This window comes from Anser brachyrhynchus (genome assembly GCF_964034855.1).
Source record: "Anser brachyrhynchus genome assembly, chromosome: 10".
Taxonomy (NCBI): domain Eukaryota; kingdom Metazoa; phylum Chordata; class Aves; order Anseriformes; family Anatidae; genus Anser; species Anser brachyrhynchus.
Genome location: NC_137705.1, coordinates 19327987 through 19344132, shown reverse-complemented (window position 1 = coordinate 19344132; position 16146 = coordinate 19327987). Strand labels below are relative to the sequence as shown.

General features: G+C 34.3%; 2 protein-coding genes across 3 annotated transcripts in view; one reads left to right on the top strand and one right to left on the bottom strand.

The window, feature by feature from the left end:
• TIMP4 (TIMP metallopeptidase inhibitor 4) overlaps positions 1-14617 on the top strand; it is a 29852-nt gene extending 15235 nt beyond the window's left edge. Inside the window, exons 2-5 of the mRNA XM_080606769.1 lie at positions 6528-6625; positions 11286-11400; positions 12059-12183; positions 12331-14617. Coding sequence (XP_080462895.1) covers positions 6528-6625; positions 11286-11400; positions 12059-12183; positions 12331-12528 — 536 coding nt within the window. The 3' untranslated portion in view covers positions 12529-14617. The remainder of the gene's footprint in view (positions 1-6527; positions 6626-11285; positions 11401-12058; positions 12184-12330) is intronic.
• Positions 1-16146, bottom strand: part of SYN2 (synapsin II) — a 176904-nt gene that overhangs the window by 71718 nt on the left and 89040 nt on the right. The gene's annotated exons all lie outside the window — the stretch shown is intronic.

Sequence of the window (16146 nt, the reverse complement as noted above, 5' to 3'; positions counted from 1 at the left end):
AACCACCTCCCTGGGCAGCCCATTCCAATGCCTAACAACCCTTTCAGTAAAGAAGTTCTTCCTAATATCCAACCTAAGCCTCCCCTGGCGCAACTTTAGTCCATTTCCCCTCATCCTGTCACCAGGCACGTGGGAGAATAGACCAGATTAGCTCTGGCTCTAATATAATCTGTGGCATTACCAACACGGTACTGCAGCCTCTAGTTATCATCGGGATTATGTCATTGATCAGTTAGTGCATCAGTTCTGGAAGTTTCCCTTATGATACCACACAATAAACAAAGGCATATAAAACTAAGAAAAGCCTTTTACAGTTAAGAATATGGACTCCTTATTTAAATTAAAAACAACAGGTGTATCTTTATCAGATAGTGCAAATTTGTATTAGCACCTATAAGAATTACTACCAGGTAAACTGAGGATTTATCATGAATTTCTATTTTGGTACACCCAAGCAGGCAGATAACCCCATTTCACGATGGTGGTTACAAAAAGAGTGTGTTTTTTTTTCATGAAAAGCCCTTATCCTTCCGTCATCTGTAATGAGGAATGGAGACCTTAGAAAGGAGGAAAAAATGTACTCCTGGGTAATACAAGCATACAACAGAAAAAGCCGTTTTGCATAGCAAACCTATATGACCTCATTTCAGTTGTTTCCTGGTTTACTCTGCAATTAGTTTAGATCTCTGGACCTGGAAACTTGACATTTACATTTTCAAACAAATTATGTGGACTCTATATTCCTGACTGTTTGTTTGATGAATGTTTTCGGTATGTGTATAAATCTACCTGGTACAGACACTGTCATATTCCAACCATATTTTTAGCAAGTTGTGTTTTAAACTACTACACCTCAAAGAGGTAAAAAGTTTAAGTTTTGGGTATAGATACAATAGAATAGACTAGTTCAGTTGGAAGGGACCTTCAAAGATTATCTAATTCAACTGCCAAGTTTTAACTAATATTGTAGTAGAAGGGTGAGCAGAAACAGCTACATTATTTTACATGTGAATGTTTTCATTTGGGTGAGAGGACATTTTTATATATAAGGGTTCATTTGAATGTAAGGCCTTTCAAATTTATGTACTCCACATATATTGTGTGTCCATAGTTCTGTTTTATTTCAAACTGCATATGCAAACTGCCATGTCATTTCAGGAAAAAAAAAAACAAACACTTCTGTTTTCTCTTTTTGTACTTTCAAATGCTTTCTTCTGTCTGTTCCCATATGTATCTGGGATGCCATCCTCAACCCATCCACAGAACAATACACTCATTGAGATCCCTCTCCCTGTCCCACTTGTTCCTTGTCCCTGCAAGGCAAAAAATATAATAGCCTTACAAGAATACATGAGCAATAGCATCTGGCAACAGCTTGACTGAAGTGTCAGACATTAAAGAGACAGGTAGAAATAATTGCTCAAAAGTCGCACTTCATATTTTAGGTAATTAAATGAAAGGACTAAACTTTTGACCAGTGTGAACTGATTTTTTTTTTTTAAATCAGGATTTTGATATATTTATTTAAAAAAAAATCTTTTTAATAAGTAGGCATCTTGTAGGAATGCGCTCAATTACTCAATCTTCCATATATGATCTGAGGCAATAAAATCTAAGACAGTGACACTGCACCGATTTTTTTTTCTGATTGAGGCACTGTTTCTAAAATTTGCAAGTGGCCTTATACGAACATTTATGTAGATAATCCAGGGGCAAACCAGGAATACATATGGCTGGGATCGTCCGAGCAATACGGTTTCCTCTGCATGCAGAATCACACTTTGTTGATGACCTCAGAATCCATTACAAGCCAAAACGACAGGATTTAGCTCTTCTTTATACAAAAAGCAGTTGAGGCATCCCAGCCTAGAAAATTTTGTCCTTCTACTCATTAACATACCTAATTGCTGAAGGACTGGAATGCATTAACAGGAGTTTTGAATTTATGAATTGTGGGCATTTAATCAGTTTATTACTGATAGCATGAAAAGTCCAGTCTCACTGGGCAACATGTTCTGGTAATTGATTATCTTCTGCTACACTATGCCTTAAGACCCTCAACCTCTAAAATCCGTTACATTTGCAATCCTGCAGTCTGACTTCCACTTGCACTTTCATCTAAGGTGCTGTGGCATTTTCCCATTCTCATGCTGTCGTTCTTGGCTAATGCTGTAATTCTTTAGGCCTTCCACTTACAAACCCTGCTACTCTTGGTTTGACAGCTTCTTATGGAAGGCATTGTCATGAGCAAAAGACTCACACTTTTTTCTTACCCTTTATATTGTACGATTTAGCTTAGAACATAACAGTGAATAACAAAGTAGGTAACAGTCATTCACAGAAGTATTATACAATAATATGCATGCAGAAAGCTTAAACTAGTTGGTGTGTAACACCTGCCCCGATCAATGCAGGGTTCAGTTAGTGTTATTAGTATATCAGTATCATTAATAGTATCAAGCAGGAAGGAGTATAATCAGGTCCTGATGAAAACCATATATTTACTAAGGGAAAAATATTACAGGAGGGACCTCTGTGTGCTTGGGGAGGACATTCGTATCACAGACATTCGTCTTACTTCCTTTCTTGGCTGACCACAGGGGACCGTTACTTCTCTCTCACTTTTCCTTCTCTCCACCCCTCTACACCCATTTATCTCCTTTTGTTTTCCTTCAAAACTTAACTTTTTCTGTAGGAGTCAATATAGGCCATTAGCAATGAGTATTTGTGTATGTCAGCTTGACTCAACAACCCTTTCTGCAACTCATTTTTTTACCCTACTACCAAGTCACATTTTTTCAAGTTGCAACTTGTGTCAGTTGTTTCTTGTCCTATCACATCTGAGAAGGGTACAGCTACATATTTTCTCATTCAGTGACTCTTCTTATCATAAAGAAAGTATGTTCACTGTTATTTCGATTGGCTTTATAAACATGTTTTTTATCAAAAGAAAAGTACTTCACAGTCTTCTAGAAATCATATCCCAGAAATAAAAATACTGAACTAAACCCAATCTAAATAAAACAACTCAATACGTGTCTCTATTTCTCATGTTACTGTGATCTTAATACACTTGACAACTTTGTTCAGGAATTTAATCTTGATTGTTTTTAGAGTCCAATCAGCTGACAAAAGAGATTTTCAAAGCTTCAAGCATCTGCTTCCCTATCTGTCCATCTTTATGCAGATCAAAATTACTTAAATCAGGAAAGAAGGATTAAAAATATTCTTAACAGATATCTAATAACAAATGTGCCATAACCAAGCTGATTTATATCTAATTATAAATATGCAATAACCAAGCTGATTTACTAAATGTAACATTGTCCTTATACTGCAACACGCTATGACACTACTAATGAAAGCAGCAATTGCTCAGAGGGGCAGCAACTTGACACTATGGACTCAGCATAATAGTGGGAGCCAATAACTGCTGTAACTGTATGATTTTTGTTCTAAGGCTCTAATTGACCCCCTGTGTAGCTTTGATTACATTAAATTGTATTTCAGATACCTGATACCACTTTCAGCTGCAAAGTAGGGATAAAAGTTTGTATTTTTTAAAAGTACCATGAGTTACAAAATATGACAGCAGAAACACTACATCCTACTACTGAAATATAAGAGTGAATGTCTTTTGAAATACGTCATAGATTTTAAATACGGAACAAATTTGAGGCAGACTGAATTATTGACATTAGAATATAAAAGCTATACCTAAGTATTTTATAATATGCAAATTCCTCACAAAGAATGAATAACTGTCTGATAGATAAATGACATTATTACCCTAAACAACCGGAGGCTGTTCTCAGCCAAATAGATAAGCAAATCCAACAATGATATAGTTGGTATCACTTCTTGAAAGAAAGTGCAGACTAGGAGAAATCCTAAGTTATAACCACCCTCTGAACCACGAATGAGGAGAAGGAGATGGCTAGACCCAAGAATGCTAAATCAGGAAATGCTTGTGGTTAAAAACAGAAGCAACCACATGAACCAGAGGTTTTAGGAGACAGCTAGACGACTGATTGAAAAAAAATAACAATTCAAAGTACAGAAAAAAAATAAATAAGAAGACTTGAAAGGCACATAAAGATATATGTGCATTTGAATCTGATTTCAGGAGAACAGAAAAAGCAAAACCCCAATAACTAAAGATTTAGACATCTTTTAACAATAAAACTTTCTTGTCATTAAAAATAAATAAATCTTAGTTTGGTATTCCTCCACCATCTGGAAGCTTTCTCTTAAACAAACAAGTAAGTGAAACACACACAATATAAAAATAGTTTTCATTTTTTTCTACACACCCGCAACAAGATCTCATAATGACAAAACCCAAAATATTATCCTTTCTGCCTTACGTAATTCCATGGAGACTCTTTGAGCTATTATTGATCATCTGTAATGTTCCTGTCAGACCGTAATGAGCAGAATTTAATAAAAATATGAAAACTAGTAATATTTCAATATTAAATACAATAGGAAAAGTAGTTTTAATTATTCTACATAGGTTTGCATTGAGTACGCAGGAAAATATTTCCTGCATATAAAACACATTACGGTACTAAGAAAATTATGGAGCTAGCTCCTAACTGTTGTCTCACCCCATCTACACTGAATCAACTCTTTTGTGAGAAAACCTTTCCTTAGGAAGAAATGCTGCAAAGGAAAACAAAACATGATTCTAATTTGACCTTTCCAGTAGTATAGCACAAACAATCCACAACACTTTTTATCTGGAATTAGATCAAAGCACCTAAGAAGTACTGTTAATTTGTGGGAACATAACATCTGCAGATGATTAAAGAGATGCTGCTACTTACCATTTGAAAAGAGGAATTTGCTCTTCATACTTAAAAGAACTCTTCCCTTTCAATCCAACACATAAGTCTAAAATGCTTTAAAAGAGTTTGAATGGCTTGGGAGAAGGGAGCACTGTGCCAAAAGATGGAGGACTCAAGCTTTGAAGCTGCAGACATCTGCATCATGTTGATTATTACATCTAGGTTTCTCTGCTAATAAGTGAGGACATGAGAATTGCCCGTTATTATATGAGACTGACCTCTATTTGGCTGTAAGAAAAATTACAGTCTGAGTTTCTTATTATTTTTATTTGGATATGATGGTTGGAGGTTAATTTATTGCATACATATTTGGGGGGGAGGAGAGGGACAAAAAGGATTTTTATGCCAAAAAAAAAATAATCAAGCTGCTTCAGCTTGATTTTTCTCAAGTTAACAAAAAGTATGAGGATTTCACTATAAGAATAGTCAAATCCTGGAACAGGGTCTCAGGGAGACTGTGAACTGCTTCCATGCTGAGAAATAATTCCTAGTCGCTGTCATATCTGCAAAAAGTAGCATACCTATGACAGAGAGAATGAATCCAACTGTTCCCTTCAAAAATGTGGATGTCCTTGGACAGATCTATCTTTGCACAATTATGAATTGGATTTACAGTTGAAGTGGGGTTGGACTGTTGATTGCTAAGGCCCTTGCTGTTATCCCTCCATGGAGATACAGACTGTTCTGACAAGTAGGATGTCTGCAGAGAAGCTGCAATAGCAGCCATCCAGAACCAAGCAAAAATTGGACTCAATACTTTTTTGGACATGTAGAAGTACGTAGAGAACTTATGGCCTCAATGTAACATGCTATATTCTTAGAATGCCATTATTCTCTGCGACAAATACTGCTGGTATATTTTAAACAATATACATGAGAGATGCCTAAAACAAACATAGGAGAAAAAATCATTTCCTCCATCATAAAATTTCTTACTTTCCTTGTTTAAAGAATAGGAAATAAATGGAACGTGTCAAGAGAGGGAGTAATTCATTTATAAAGGTTAACACAACTAAGGACACTAATAAAATGCCAAAATATATGGTCTTAGGAAAGTGAGTGAAAGTATGCTCGTCTTCTTATTTTGTGAGTAAAATTGATGCATTAATCTTGCCTAGCCTGGTCTTTCTTAGTGTCAATTTCAAATCTATTTAACTGATAGACTATTATGTCATCAATGGGAGTTTCCTTTTCTCTTGCTGCCTGATTATAGTGTTTTATCAAAAGTTATGGTATGCAGGTCTTTCAAAGATTTTGAAGGACTACTTCATCAAAACTCAGTGGTAACTTATTTCAAATGTCCATAATCATAGCAGCCATAACCATAATTAGCATGAACCTCAACAGTTTAGCAGCCTTGCTCTAATTTAGTTATGGATATTTTAACTCAAGGGTAGCACTAAGGATTTTGAAAATTTGGAATGTCAGGAAATATGCAAGCAATGGAACATACCTCTGTCAAAAATAAGTACTTGTATCATAGGCAGCCCATTTGTTATTTTCAGCTCCTAACGCGCTAGTGACAAGGCTTAAAATCTAGTTCTACCTAAAGTGTAAAAAAAAAAAAAGCTAAAATCTATCAAAATATATATATTTTAAAGAAAAATGTAATTTTAGCTATTGCTTGTAAAATCAGGTGTATGCTTATTTACATTTAAACTTTTTTCTTTATTACAGTGATTCGAGCAAAAATATCCAGTGAAAAGGTGGTTCCTGCCAGTGATGATCCTCTTGATACCCACAAAATGATCCGGTATGAAATCAAACAAATAAAGGTACATGGAATCACTCAGCTAATTTGAAGTTCAACAATAACCTCTGCATATAACTACAATTAAACCCCAAATGCTTTAAGCTGGAAAAGGATCCAGCTGCCTCCAAGGTTAGACTTAGGTGAACAACACGGAATTAGAGTAGAAGTATATAAAAAAAAAGGAAAAAAAAGAAGAAAAAAAAAAGGAAAACTCATGAAGGTCAAAACTGCTACTTGCTAAATAAGTGTATTTTTATAATAGTTTTGTTATTCACAATTGCTTTATTAAGATTGTATGAAAACAATTAAATCTATGGAAAGGTATTCACTATATTTACGTATTTTCTGTTTCTGGTGAAAACTTGATCGCGTATGTTGCATTACGGTGTTGCAACTCTGACTGGATGATACAAACTTTTTTTGAACAGAGGAAAGCATTTCTAGCTGAAATAGCAAGGGTCATTCACAAGTGAATAGGAATATTTGCAGAAACAGGAGTCCTTCCCTGATATCCATACAAACAAAAATCCAATTGTATGAATATAAGCTGGGAAAGCAAGCACAAAGTGGGAGTACACAAAATAATAAAGTGATTCAGAATCTCACGGGATTTTTCCATTGTTTGTTAAGCTCCAACAAGAAGACACATTCATTAATGTTCTTTAAGAAGACACTTCTTGGTACCATTGAAGTTACCATCAGTCTTTCAATGATGTTAAAAGATCATGACCTACCTGTTTCTGAAATATGTAAAGAAGAGTATCTCTCAATTAAAATGATGTATTACCATGGTGGGTTTTTTTGTTTTGTTTTGTTTTGTTTTTCTCTTTCTTTCTTTCTGCTTCCAGTTTTCCAGGTAGTTTCATCTCTCATTTTTCACGGAATATTTTGTATGACCTCTAGAGGACCCCTCCAATCTTAACCTTTCTGTGATTTACTTGGAACACTTCAGCAGATCACTGTGAATTGATATGTGCTTTCAAAAAATAATAAAAAAATAAATCCAATTCTTCAACTTGTACTAGTATATCAGCTCTAGTAAACCAGAATATCTCAAAATATTCACAAGCATAGTATCATGCACGATGTCTGTTAAGGTTTTATAGCAATTTCAACAAGCTAATTAAAGATAATTTAGCCTTGTTTAAAGAAAAGCAAAAAACTCTTCACCATCTGCAATAGTCTTCTTCAGCTATTAAGAATATTTCCAAATGTTTCTTCATAGAAATAAGTGTATGAATACCAGTTCTCTTTCCCCCAATAGAACTTTAATTTTATGTTGCTACCCTGCAACTCTTGAGTAACTTTATAGAAACACAAATCTTATACTTCAGCACAAAAAAAAAAAAAAAAGAATGAGAAGTCTAGTTAAAGTGATTATTATTTCCAGCCTATAACCCAATTCTTCAATAATAGCATGCTGAAATTTCTTCAATCCATTCACATACTGTTGGAGCTACTTCGGAGTTTCTCCCAAACTTTCATAAGTGAAGACCTAGTCATCAGTAAACGCAGGCATCAGTAAGAGATCTTGATTTAATTCCACTGAGCTTCCAAAGGCAAGTCAGCTAGGACTGGACATACCAAGGAGGTTTATTATCTAATAAAAGATGTTCTTCATCACACAACCTTAGACTAAAGACAAGGGGGTCACAATGTTTCCACCCTTCAAATTCCTACTTCTGGCTAGGACAGTTAAGAAGAGGGAGAAGCTGAGGCTTCCACCCTGGCACACTCAGGCTGCTCAGCTGAGTTGGGATCCAGCTCCTTGCTCACTGTCTAACAAGCACAACAAAAGGATTTGTTTTTGAAATCTCTGCAATACAAAGTGGTTGAGCCAACAGGAGATTCTGTACACTTCAGTTCTTTGGTGGTATGGCTAGAAAACTCAATGTGTCATTTAAAAAATATAAATGTAGAGGCAACTTTGTACTTTGTGTATCTTACAAGAACTGATGAAAAGTTATATAATCAGTTATATTCTGAGCATATAACTCAGTTGGCATACCAGTGAAAATTAAACAGGACTGGGTATACTGAAAAATTATCAAGAAATGTTCACTTGTAAATAAACATGTTTAACAGAAAAGTGTTACGGATAACACTGTAAAGTTTGCATTGAGCTACAAAAAGTAAAAAGAGTGAGGAATTTTTAAAAGTTCATGGTTGTAAACGTTTGGTAAGTGTAAAGGAATCAACTAAAATAATGTAGATGTACACCATGGGCCACATTTGGCTACTTCAGTGGAGTGGGACAATTCAGAGACTGACGTAAGATTTTTTCTGAGAATCTGATTCAAGCTTAATTTGCAAATGCTAATAACATCACAAGGATAGCTTGTCAGCTGTCTTCAAACTCTGAACTACATGGATCAGTGACATTGTGTATTGTCGCAGTTTCCTGAATAACTCAAAACTTGTCTGATCACAGCAATAACCTTATCACACTATTTCTTATCTTTTCTCTCAGATGATAACATTTTAAACAATCTAAACAGCATGTGTCAAATATTAAAATATTTTCTTTTTATTATTATAGCATTCCTTTTCTTGATTGCTTACAGAATGATTTCTCATATTTGCCTGTAAATTCTCCTGACTCCTCCCTGTATTTTCCTTCAATAAATCCTACCAGAACATCAGATGTAAATGGATCATACCACAGTGTAGAATCGAGTCAAAAAATCCTATTCTAACCCTTTACAGAGAAAGATTCCACACTTCTAGGAGTTGAGAGAATACGACAGAGAAGATCAAATATGATTTACCGAATTAAAAAGAAGGTTAAAAATTTAAGAAATGGTCTAACCTATATCTGTCTCAAAACCAGAGACAGGTCAGAGCTGGAATTTCACAAAACAATACAAACAAAAACCCCCAACCTGATGAGGCCCACAGGGAGCTCCTCATTTATTATGTATTTTTATTCAACTAACACCAAACTACACCTTCAATGAAACTCAAAACACACATTTAAATATTGACCAGATCTCCAGTATTAGTTGCTATAGATACATATATAAATATATACATATATATTACCATTGAATCAATTTGTGTTGTCTGCATAATGCCACTTAAGTTAATTTCTATTAGGTGGTGAGTTATTCAAATAAAAGTTGTACTCTACTACACAGTATAGCACAATCAAAAGATTCTGAACGTGAAGAGAACTCAATTTAGACGATGCTTGCATAATTTATGCAGTTACTTTGTACTAGACACAGCTGTCTAGCACATACACCCTGAATATGTGGATGCAAGTGTAGCAGAAGCTAAGGATTCCATTTCCAAAGATGGCAGGTATAAAAATGGCTTTCAATGGGAGTGAGGAAGGCCTTCTTGAAGCTTGCATTAGCAATGAGACTGATACTCTGCAACACACCTGTCCTGCTCTTGCTTCCTCATCTGGCCAGCTTTTTGAGATCTTTTACATTTGGTTGACATACCAGACTACATCTATCTAATGAAATTAAATACATTGTCCATCAACGTTATATACATTTTCTAATATTTTCACTGCTGTACAGGCTACTGTTGTGTTTTTGTTTGTTTGTTTGCTTGCTTTGGAGGATGTTTACTTCTACTAAGTATTTCAAATTATCATCTAATATTTTTGGATGGGAAGACCAATAACAACACCTTTGACTACTTTTTTTTTTTTTAATTCTATAAATTGAGGCTTCAAAAAACCCTAACGTGTTACTGTGTATTTTGAAGTGCCCTGTACTATTTAAATCTCTCAAGAGAACTTGGGTAATATGAACATATTTTCCAGAGATTCCAGCTGCTATTGGGAGAGTTTGCCCCTGGGAGCTGTGAACCTTGCAATCGTCCACAGCTGTCAACACACAGCATGATGTAACCAAACGGGGCCCCTGGAGTGCTGGGGTTTCAGTTATGACATATTTGGTGATGACAGGCATTCTGAAGTTGATTAGCATCTTACGGTTCCCTCTCTGATTTGGATATAACTAAATTTGTTATTAATCTTCTAATGGTTACTTTAAGCATTATTTTCAAAGTTGAAAATGCTAGTAAAGGAGCAGATAATCTGAGCACTGCATGGGCTTTGATTCTGAGCCTATTCTTTTTGGTGCTGCAGGCCATAAATCCAGTTTCCCAGTTATTTGAGAAGGTTGCATTGGGAAAATTATCAATTAGACATGGAAAAAAAGCATGTTTTAATGACAGAATATAAGAATAATGCTCCGTTCCTTAACATGTTTCATGTTCTTGAAGTTATACACCATTACACTGATCAAGATAAGATTTCCCACGTAAATATGTCAAGAATTCTTTGCATCTTCAAAGATTCAACACTGCAGAACCTTGTTTAAGATGAATGGTGTGGGTTATTTCTTAAAGAAGTAGATGTCTGTAGACAAAGATGTCTGTAGAATATAATTTGAAGAGAAAGCTTTAAAGATTCATTAAAAATACCGAAAAAGCAAATTTCAAAACTATAACTAAAGAAAAAAAAGACCTAATTTCCTTCTGAAAATAATGGACATTTCATTTGATGTAGAGATGGGGTCTAATTGTTGGTGTTTTCTCATCAAAGTTCAGACTTCAGAGTCATTTTTCAAGAGATGCACCATATACTTCTTCCAGTAGTTGCTTGCAACTGTTTTTTCATATTTGTTTTCCACTACTGACTTTCACTTTCTGATAATTTTCAGATGTTTAAAGGATTTGAAAAGCTCAAGGATGTCCAGTACGTCTATACTCCTTTTGATTCATCACTCTGTGGAGTGAAACTAGAAGCTAACAACAAAAAACAATATCTTTTGACAGGTAAGAGTCAACAAAACCAATGTACCTATAAGAACAAAAGTAACTGCTCAATGTACAATTTGATTGACTTTGCAAAAATATGCCCTTGTAAAAATATATTTATGTACTGTCTAAATAATACAAACAGAATGAAATGTACAAATTGTGTAAAGCTGTAATTATATTGTAATTTTGCATGCTTTCCATCCTTCACTGGAAGATCTTAAAACAGTTTCAGAGGAAGTCAAAATCAGTAACTATATAGTTAGTAAATAGAAACTATGCCATTATTGTTCTTTTAAAACCAAACCTACTGATTTTCCCATAAATACAAACATGTTTAACAAGACAACACATAACTATGCATATGCAGATTTGGTGTTGTAAGTAACTACAGATTTTTCTATGGAGTCCTGTAACCTGGTTTAACATACTACCCCATTTGCATCCATCCCTTCCTGGCAGTTTATCAGCATCTTGTGAGAAGTATCCTTGTTAAATCTTTAGCATTTATTCAGCAGAATAGTTCTAACAGTTTTAATAACATTCATGGAAAAAAGTTCTATGACTAATTTGGTGCAATTAGTTAAAAACTTTGGACATCTTTTCAATTTATTTCAGCATTCAGAAAACTGTTTTCTTTGCTTGCCTTATTTTCTCTTATTTTTTCATGCTGTAGGCCAAATTTTAAATGATGGTAAAGTCTTCATCCATTTATGCAACTACATTGAACCATGGGATGATTTATCCTTGTCTCAAAAGAAGAGTCTTAATCAGAGATATCAAATGGGCTGTGGCTGTAAAGTAAGTATAGCACAAAATACTCTTTAATAATGGAGCCCACCTTACAGCCAATAGCATTTTTCACTGTTGGGAACTGTACTCTTATATACCATATATTTTTTTGGGAAACCATAAATATACTGAATTAATGTCCTATTTCACATTTAGATTACTACCTGCTACATGGTGCCCTGCTCAATCACTGCACCAAATGAGTGCCTCTGGACAGACTGGCTGATAGAAAGAAAGTTATATGGGCACCAAGCCAAGCATTATGCCTGTATCAAGAGAAGTGATGGCACTTGCAGCTGGTACCGAGGTGGACCTCCTCCAGAGAAAGAGTTTATTGATATCAGCGAACCTTAACGTGATGACTTCCTGAAAAGCCTTGGAGTCTAATTCCATCAAACATTGCACGCTCACAGCTTTGAACTGCTATCACCTAATGTATCTGTTGCTTAGAAACAAAAACAAATTGTCCTGTACAGCTAAAGTATGAGTCTGTGGAATTGGCACTCTGGCAAGAAGAGGAACAAATCTCCTGGAGGTAGCTACTCTGTAAAGTTATGCTTTATACAGAGAGGCTCAAGCTGAGAATGCTCCTCTGTGTTCTCTAAGGCACAACAACTTTTTTTTTTTTTTTTTTTTTACCAATATGAATGTACAAGAACATAAGAATGGTCAGAATTTCGTTCCCTATTTTTGTCAATCTACAAATTAAAAGAGCCCCATGTTTTATTCCAAACCTTTCTGATGAACAAAGGAATGTTTTATAATTTTTTTTTTCTGTATGAAAGTCTTCTGATACAAAAGAATTATTGTACAGTGTATATGCAAAGTATTATAACAATTTGCTATAAAAGATTCAAAAAATTGTGTTTTTTTCCTTACCTGTCAAAACAAGTTAAACACTTCAGTGATTAAAACAATCTGTGCTCCATATTTTGTATGTTACTTATGTCACAGGTTTCTTTATCTACAGAGTCGTAACTTTCATTGATAATTAAGTTAAAACACAGCCTTGATAATCAAAATCCCCTTATCCAATTCAATATTCCTGTGAACTAGCTATACCTTGCAAACCGTAAAGGCAGATGTTCTAATGCTTCAGCATTTTATAGAACCAACATAAATAATGACAGGTGAAAACTGTTTATATTTACAGAAATTTACATGTCCATCATCACTGCAGCTGTAGTACTTGATATTGCCTCTCTAAATGTGTGACTAGGTCATTTTACTTCAGCACTATTAAAGCCTTGGCTCTAGAAGCTCTTGTAAAAATATATGCAGTAGATATTTAATAACTTACAGTGCAAGTGATTCCTAAAAAGCTCTCAAATACTTGTTCATATTTAATAATACATTAAATTTACGTTAATGACTTTTCATTCATGAATGCCCATTGACATCTGTCATAACGAATTTTTTAACTCTGACTTATCCTAGAGAAGTGTTACGATTTACCCTAGCGAAGCGTTGCAACATAGTTTACCTTTTAGCTTCTTAGAGTCTAAACTTTTATAATTTGATTACTGTAGTTAATAGCTAATCTCACACATATTTAAGTTTACAAAAGTAACTCAATTCACGGTAGTAAAACTGAAGAAATTATTTTGGTAAATGCCAAAGTTTCGGTAGTTGACGAACTGCTTGTGTTCTAGAAACTGGATGAGAACCATCACACAGGTTAGGGATCTCTAACAGCTGCCACTTCCAACCTATATTTTACTCTCTCTAACTTTCCCTGTTGGATTTCTTTAAATTCATTCAAATTTTGCCTAAAGATTACTCTCATTTATTCCTCATAAAGGAATTTAGAACAATAGGCAGAGAAAAATATTTAGACAGTTCTGTTCTCATTTGGATAGATCAGGTCCATTTGAAAGTTTAACAAACACTGTGACATTTCCAGCCTATGGATTCATCAAGAGTTAGAGCTGTTATTGTCTGATGGCTCAAGGGTCCAGTTTTCCAAATAGTGCCTTTAGTCTATTTGCCATTGAGACCTTTAAAAATCATCATGACTTAAAATTGCAAAGAACATACGGATTTCTTTAAGTGAATGGGCATTTCTAATTCTATTCAATTCAATGAAAGTATTTTGGGCTTAAAATTCAGCATGTCCTGTATAATTGTCATACTAAGATATGTCATTGGATATAAAATGTATACTTGCAAAAGACTGTATAAATGATTTTTGTGACATACTCTGTTTTAGTGTTTCTGTTATTTTGACAATTGCATTAATCCATATTTAAATGACAGACAATGGCAGCTTTGAGAAGACAATTGTGAGAATGAATATTATTTACTTTCTTGTGGCTAAATTAATACTTACAGAAAAGCAATGAAGTAAAAATCTATTTTGCTGGAGATTGTAAATGGTACTTACATAAGGGCTTTTATATTTTGTTTGACTGTAAAACTAAATAAATAGAAAAAAATGTTGAAACCCTATCATGTTTCACTTCACCCTACTGAAAAGATATAATCTAGCATTAACATAGAAGGAGTTAAACCTGAAGTACCATGCTGCATACATTCTGGAAAGCTGGAGAGTACTGATTGACACCACGTGTTCCTGGACAAGAATAGGGTTTCAAACTAGTCTTTATGATCGTTATAATCTCTTATGATTTTTTTTTAATTATTATTTTTTTTAATCTTGCTTTGGCTTTCCAGGGAAACGGAACGCAGCATACGGTAATTATTACAAATCAACAAAGATATCTTTGTTATCTATCCCCTTATCTATTTACCAGTAAGTAAAATACTATCAAACTGTAGTCCACTTTGGAGGAAGCACAAATGTTGCAAGGCCAACAGGAATGCACAGCATTATTCCTTTGAGGAAGAGTTGCCTATTTCCCTTAATAGTCAACATTTCACTTTTTATTTTACTGTAAAACAGTTTGGGTGTTTTAATTTAGACATCATATATTTGTGCTGCCAAATATAAAGTCAAATTAGTTTTCTGCTTTGCTGGAGAGAAATAAAAAATTACCAAAGGCCAATTTTGATCATCGACATAAAATATATATACACATACAACTACTTGTTCCTGTACGAAATATGAAGGCGACTTTTCTTCCAAAAAGCAATTCATATTGCAAAGACAATATTGGCAGTGCCAATTACTAGTCCTAAGGGCTGTGCATTTATATTACCAGCTTATAAATATATTTAAAAAACAGACAATTTCCTCATGTGAAACCAAAACAATTCCTAGATGAGCCTGCAAGAGCCTAATAACCATACAAGGTCTGAATTAAGCACGTGGCTAGTTAATATTCATTACATGTACAGTGTAGCATGTGTTTCCAATTCCATTTTGATGTAATGGTGCAGTCTGAACAGCACTCTGCAGTAAACAGATATTTTCTGTTTTTCAACTCAACATAGTTGTTTCTATTTCAGTTTTATAGTGAATAGACCTTAAACATAACTAAACCATATCTCATTGCCTTCTTTATATACATTGTAAAAAGAAATGTTTTCTTAAGTATTTATGAACAAATTGTAATATGAATTATACGCTATAATTAGTTTTTTAAACATTTTATATTTGACCTGCCATAAAATACCCAATAAGAGGTGTTTCAAAATTATTGGCTGTCCAGTTTGATTTCTGTCTGAACACAAATCTGGCCAAACTCCCCATAACAGATGGTAAAAAGATGTTTTTTGTTTTGTTTTTCTAAACAATAAATATGGCAAGAAAAGCTTTAAAAAAATAAACCCTCAGAATGACTTTTTATTTTCCCTGAGATTCAGCACTGCTAACGATTATGAAATAGATTGCAGCTTTCTGATTATGTTTTTTTTTCCTATCAAGATTTTTTACTGCAGTGGCACCAATACATTACTAACAGCAGGTTATTTTTACATTTTATTTCTACTTCCTGAAACTGTATGTGTTTTATGGAAGGTCAGAGAAGAAATACGGCCTGGTGCAACCTTTGATTTTAATTTGAAAATGAC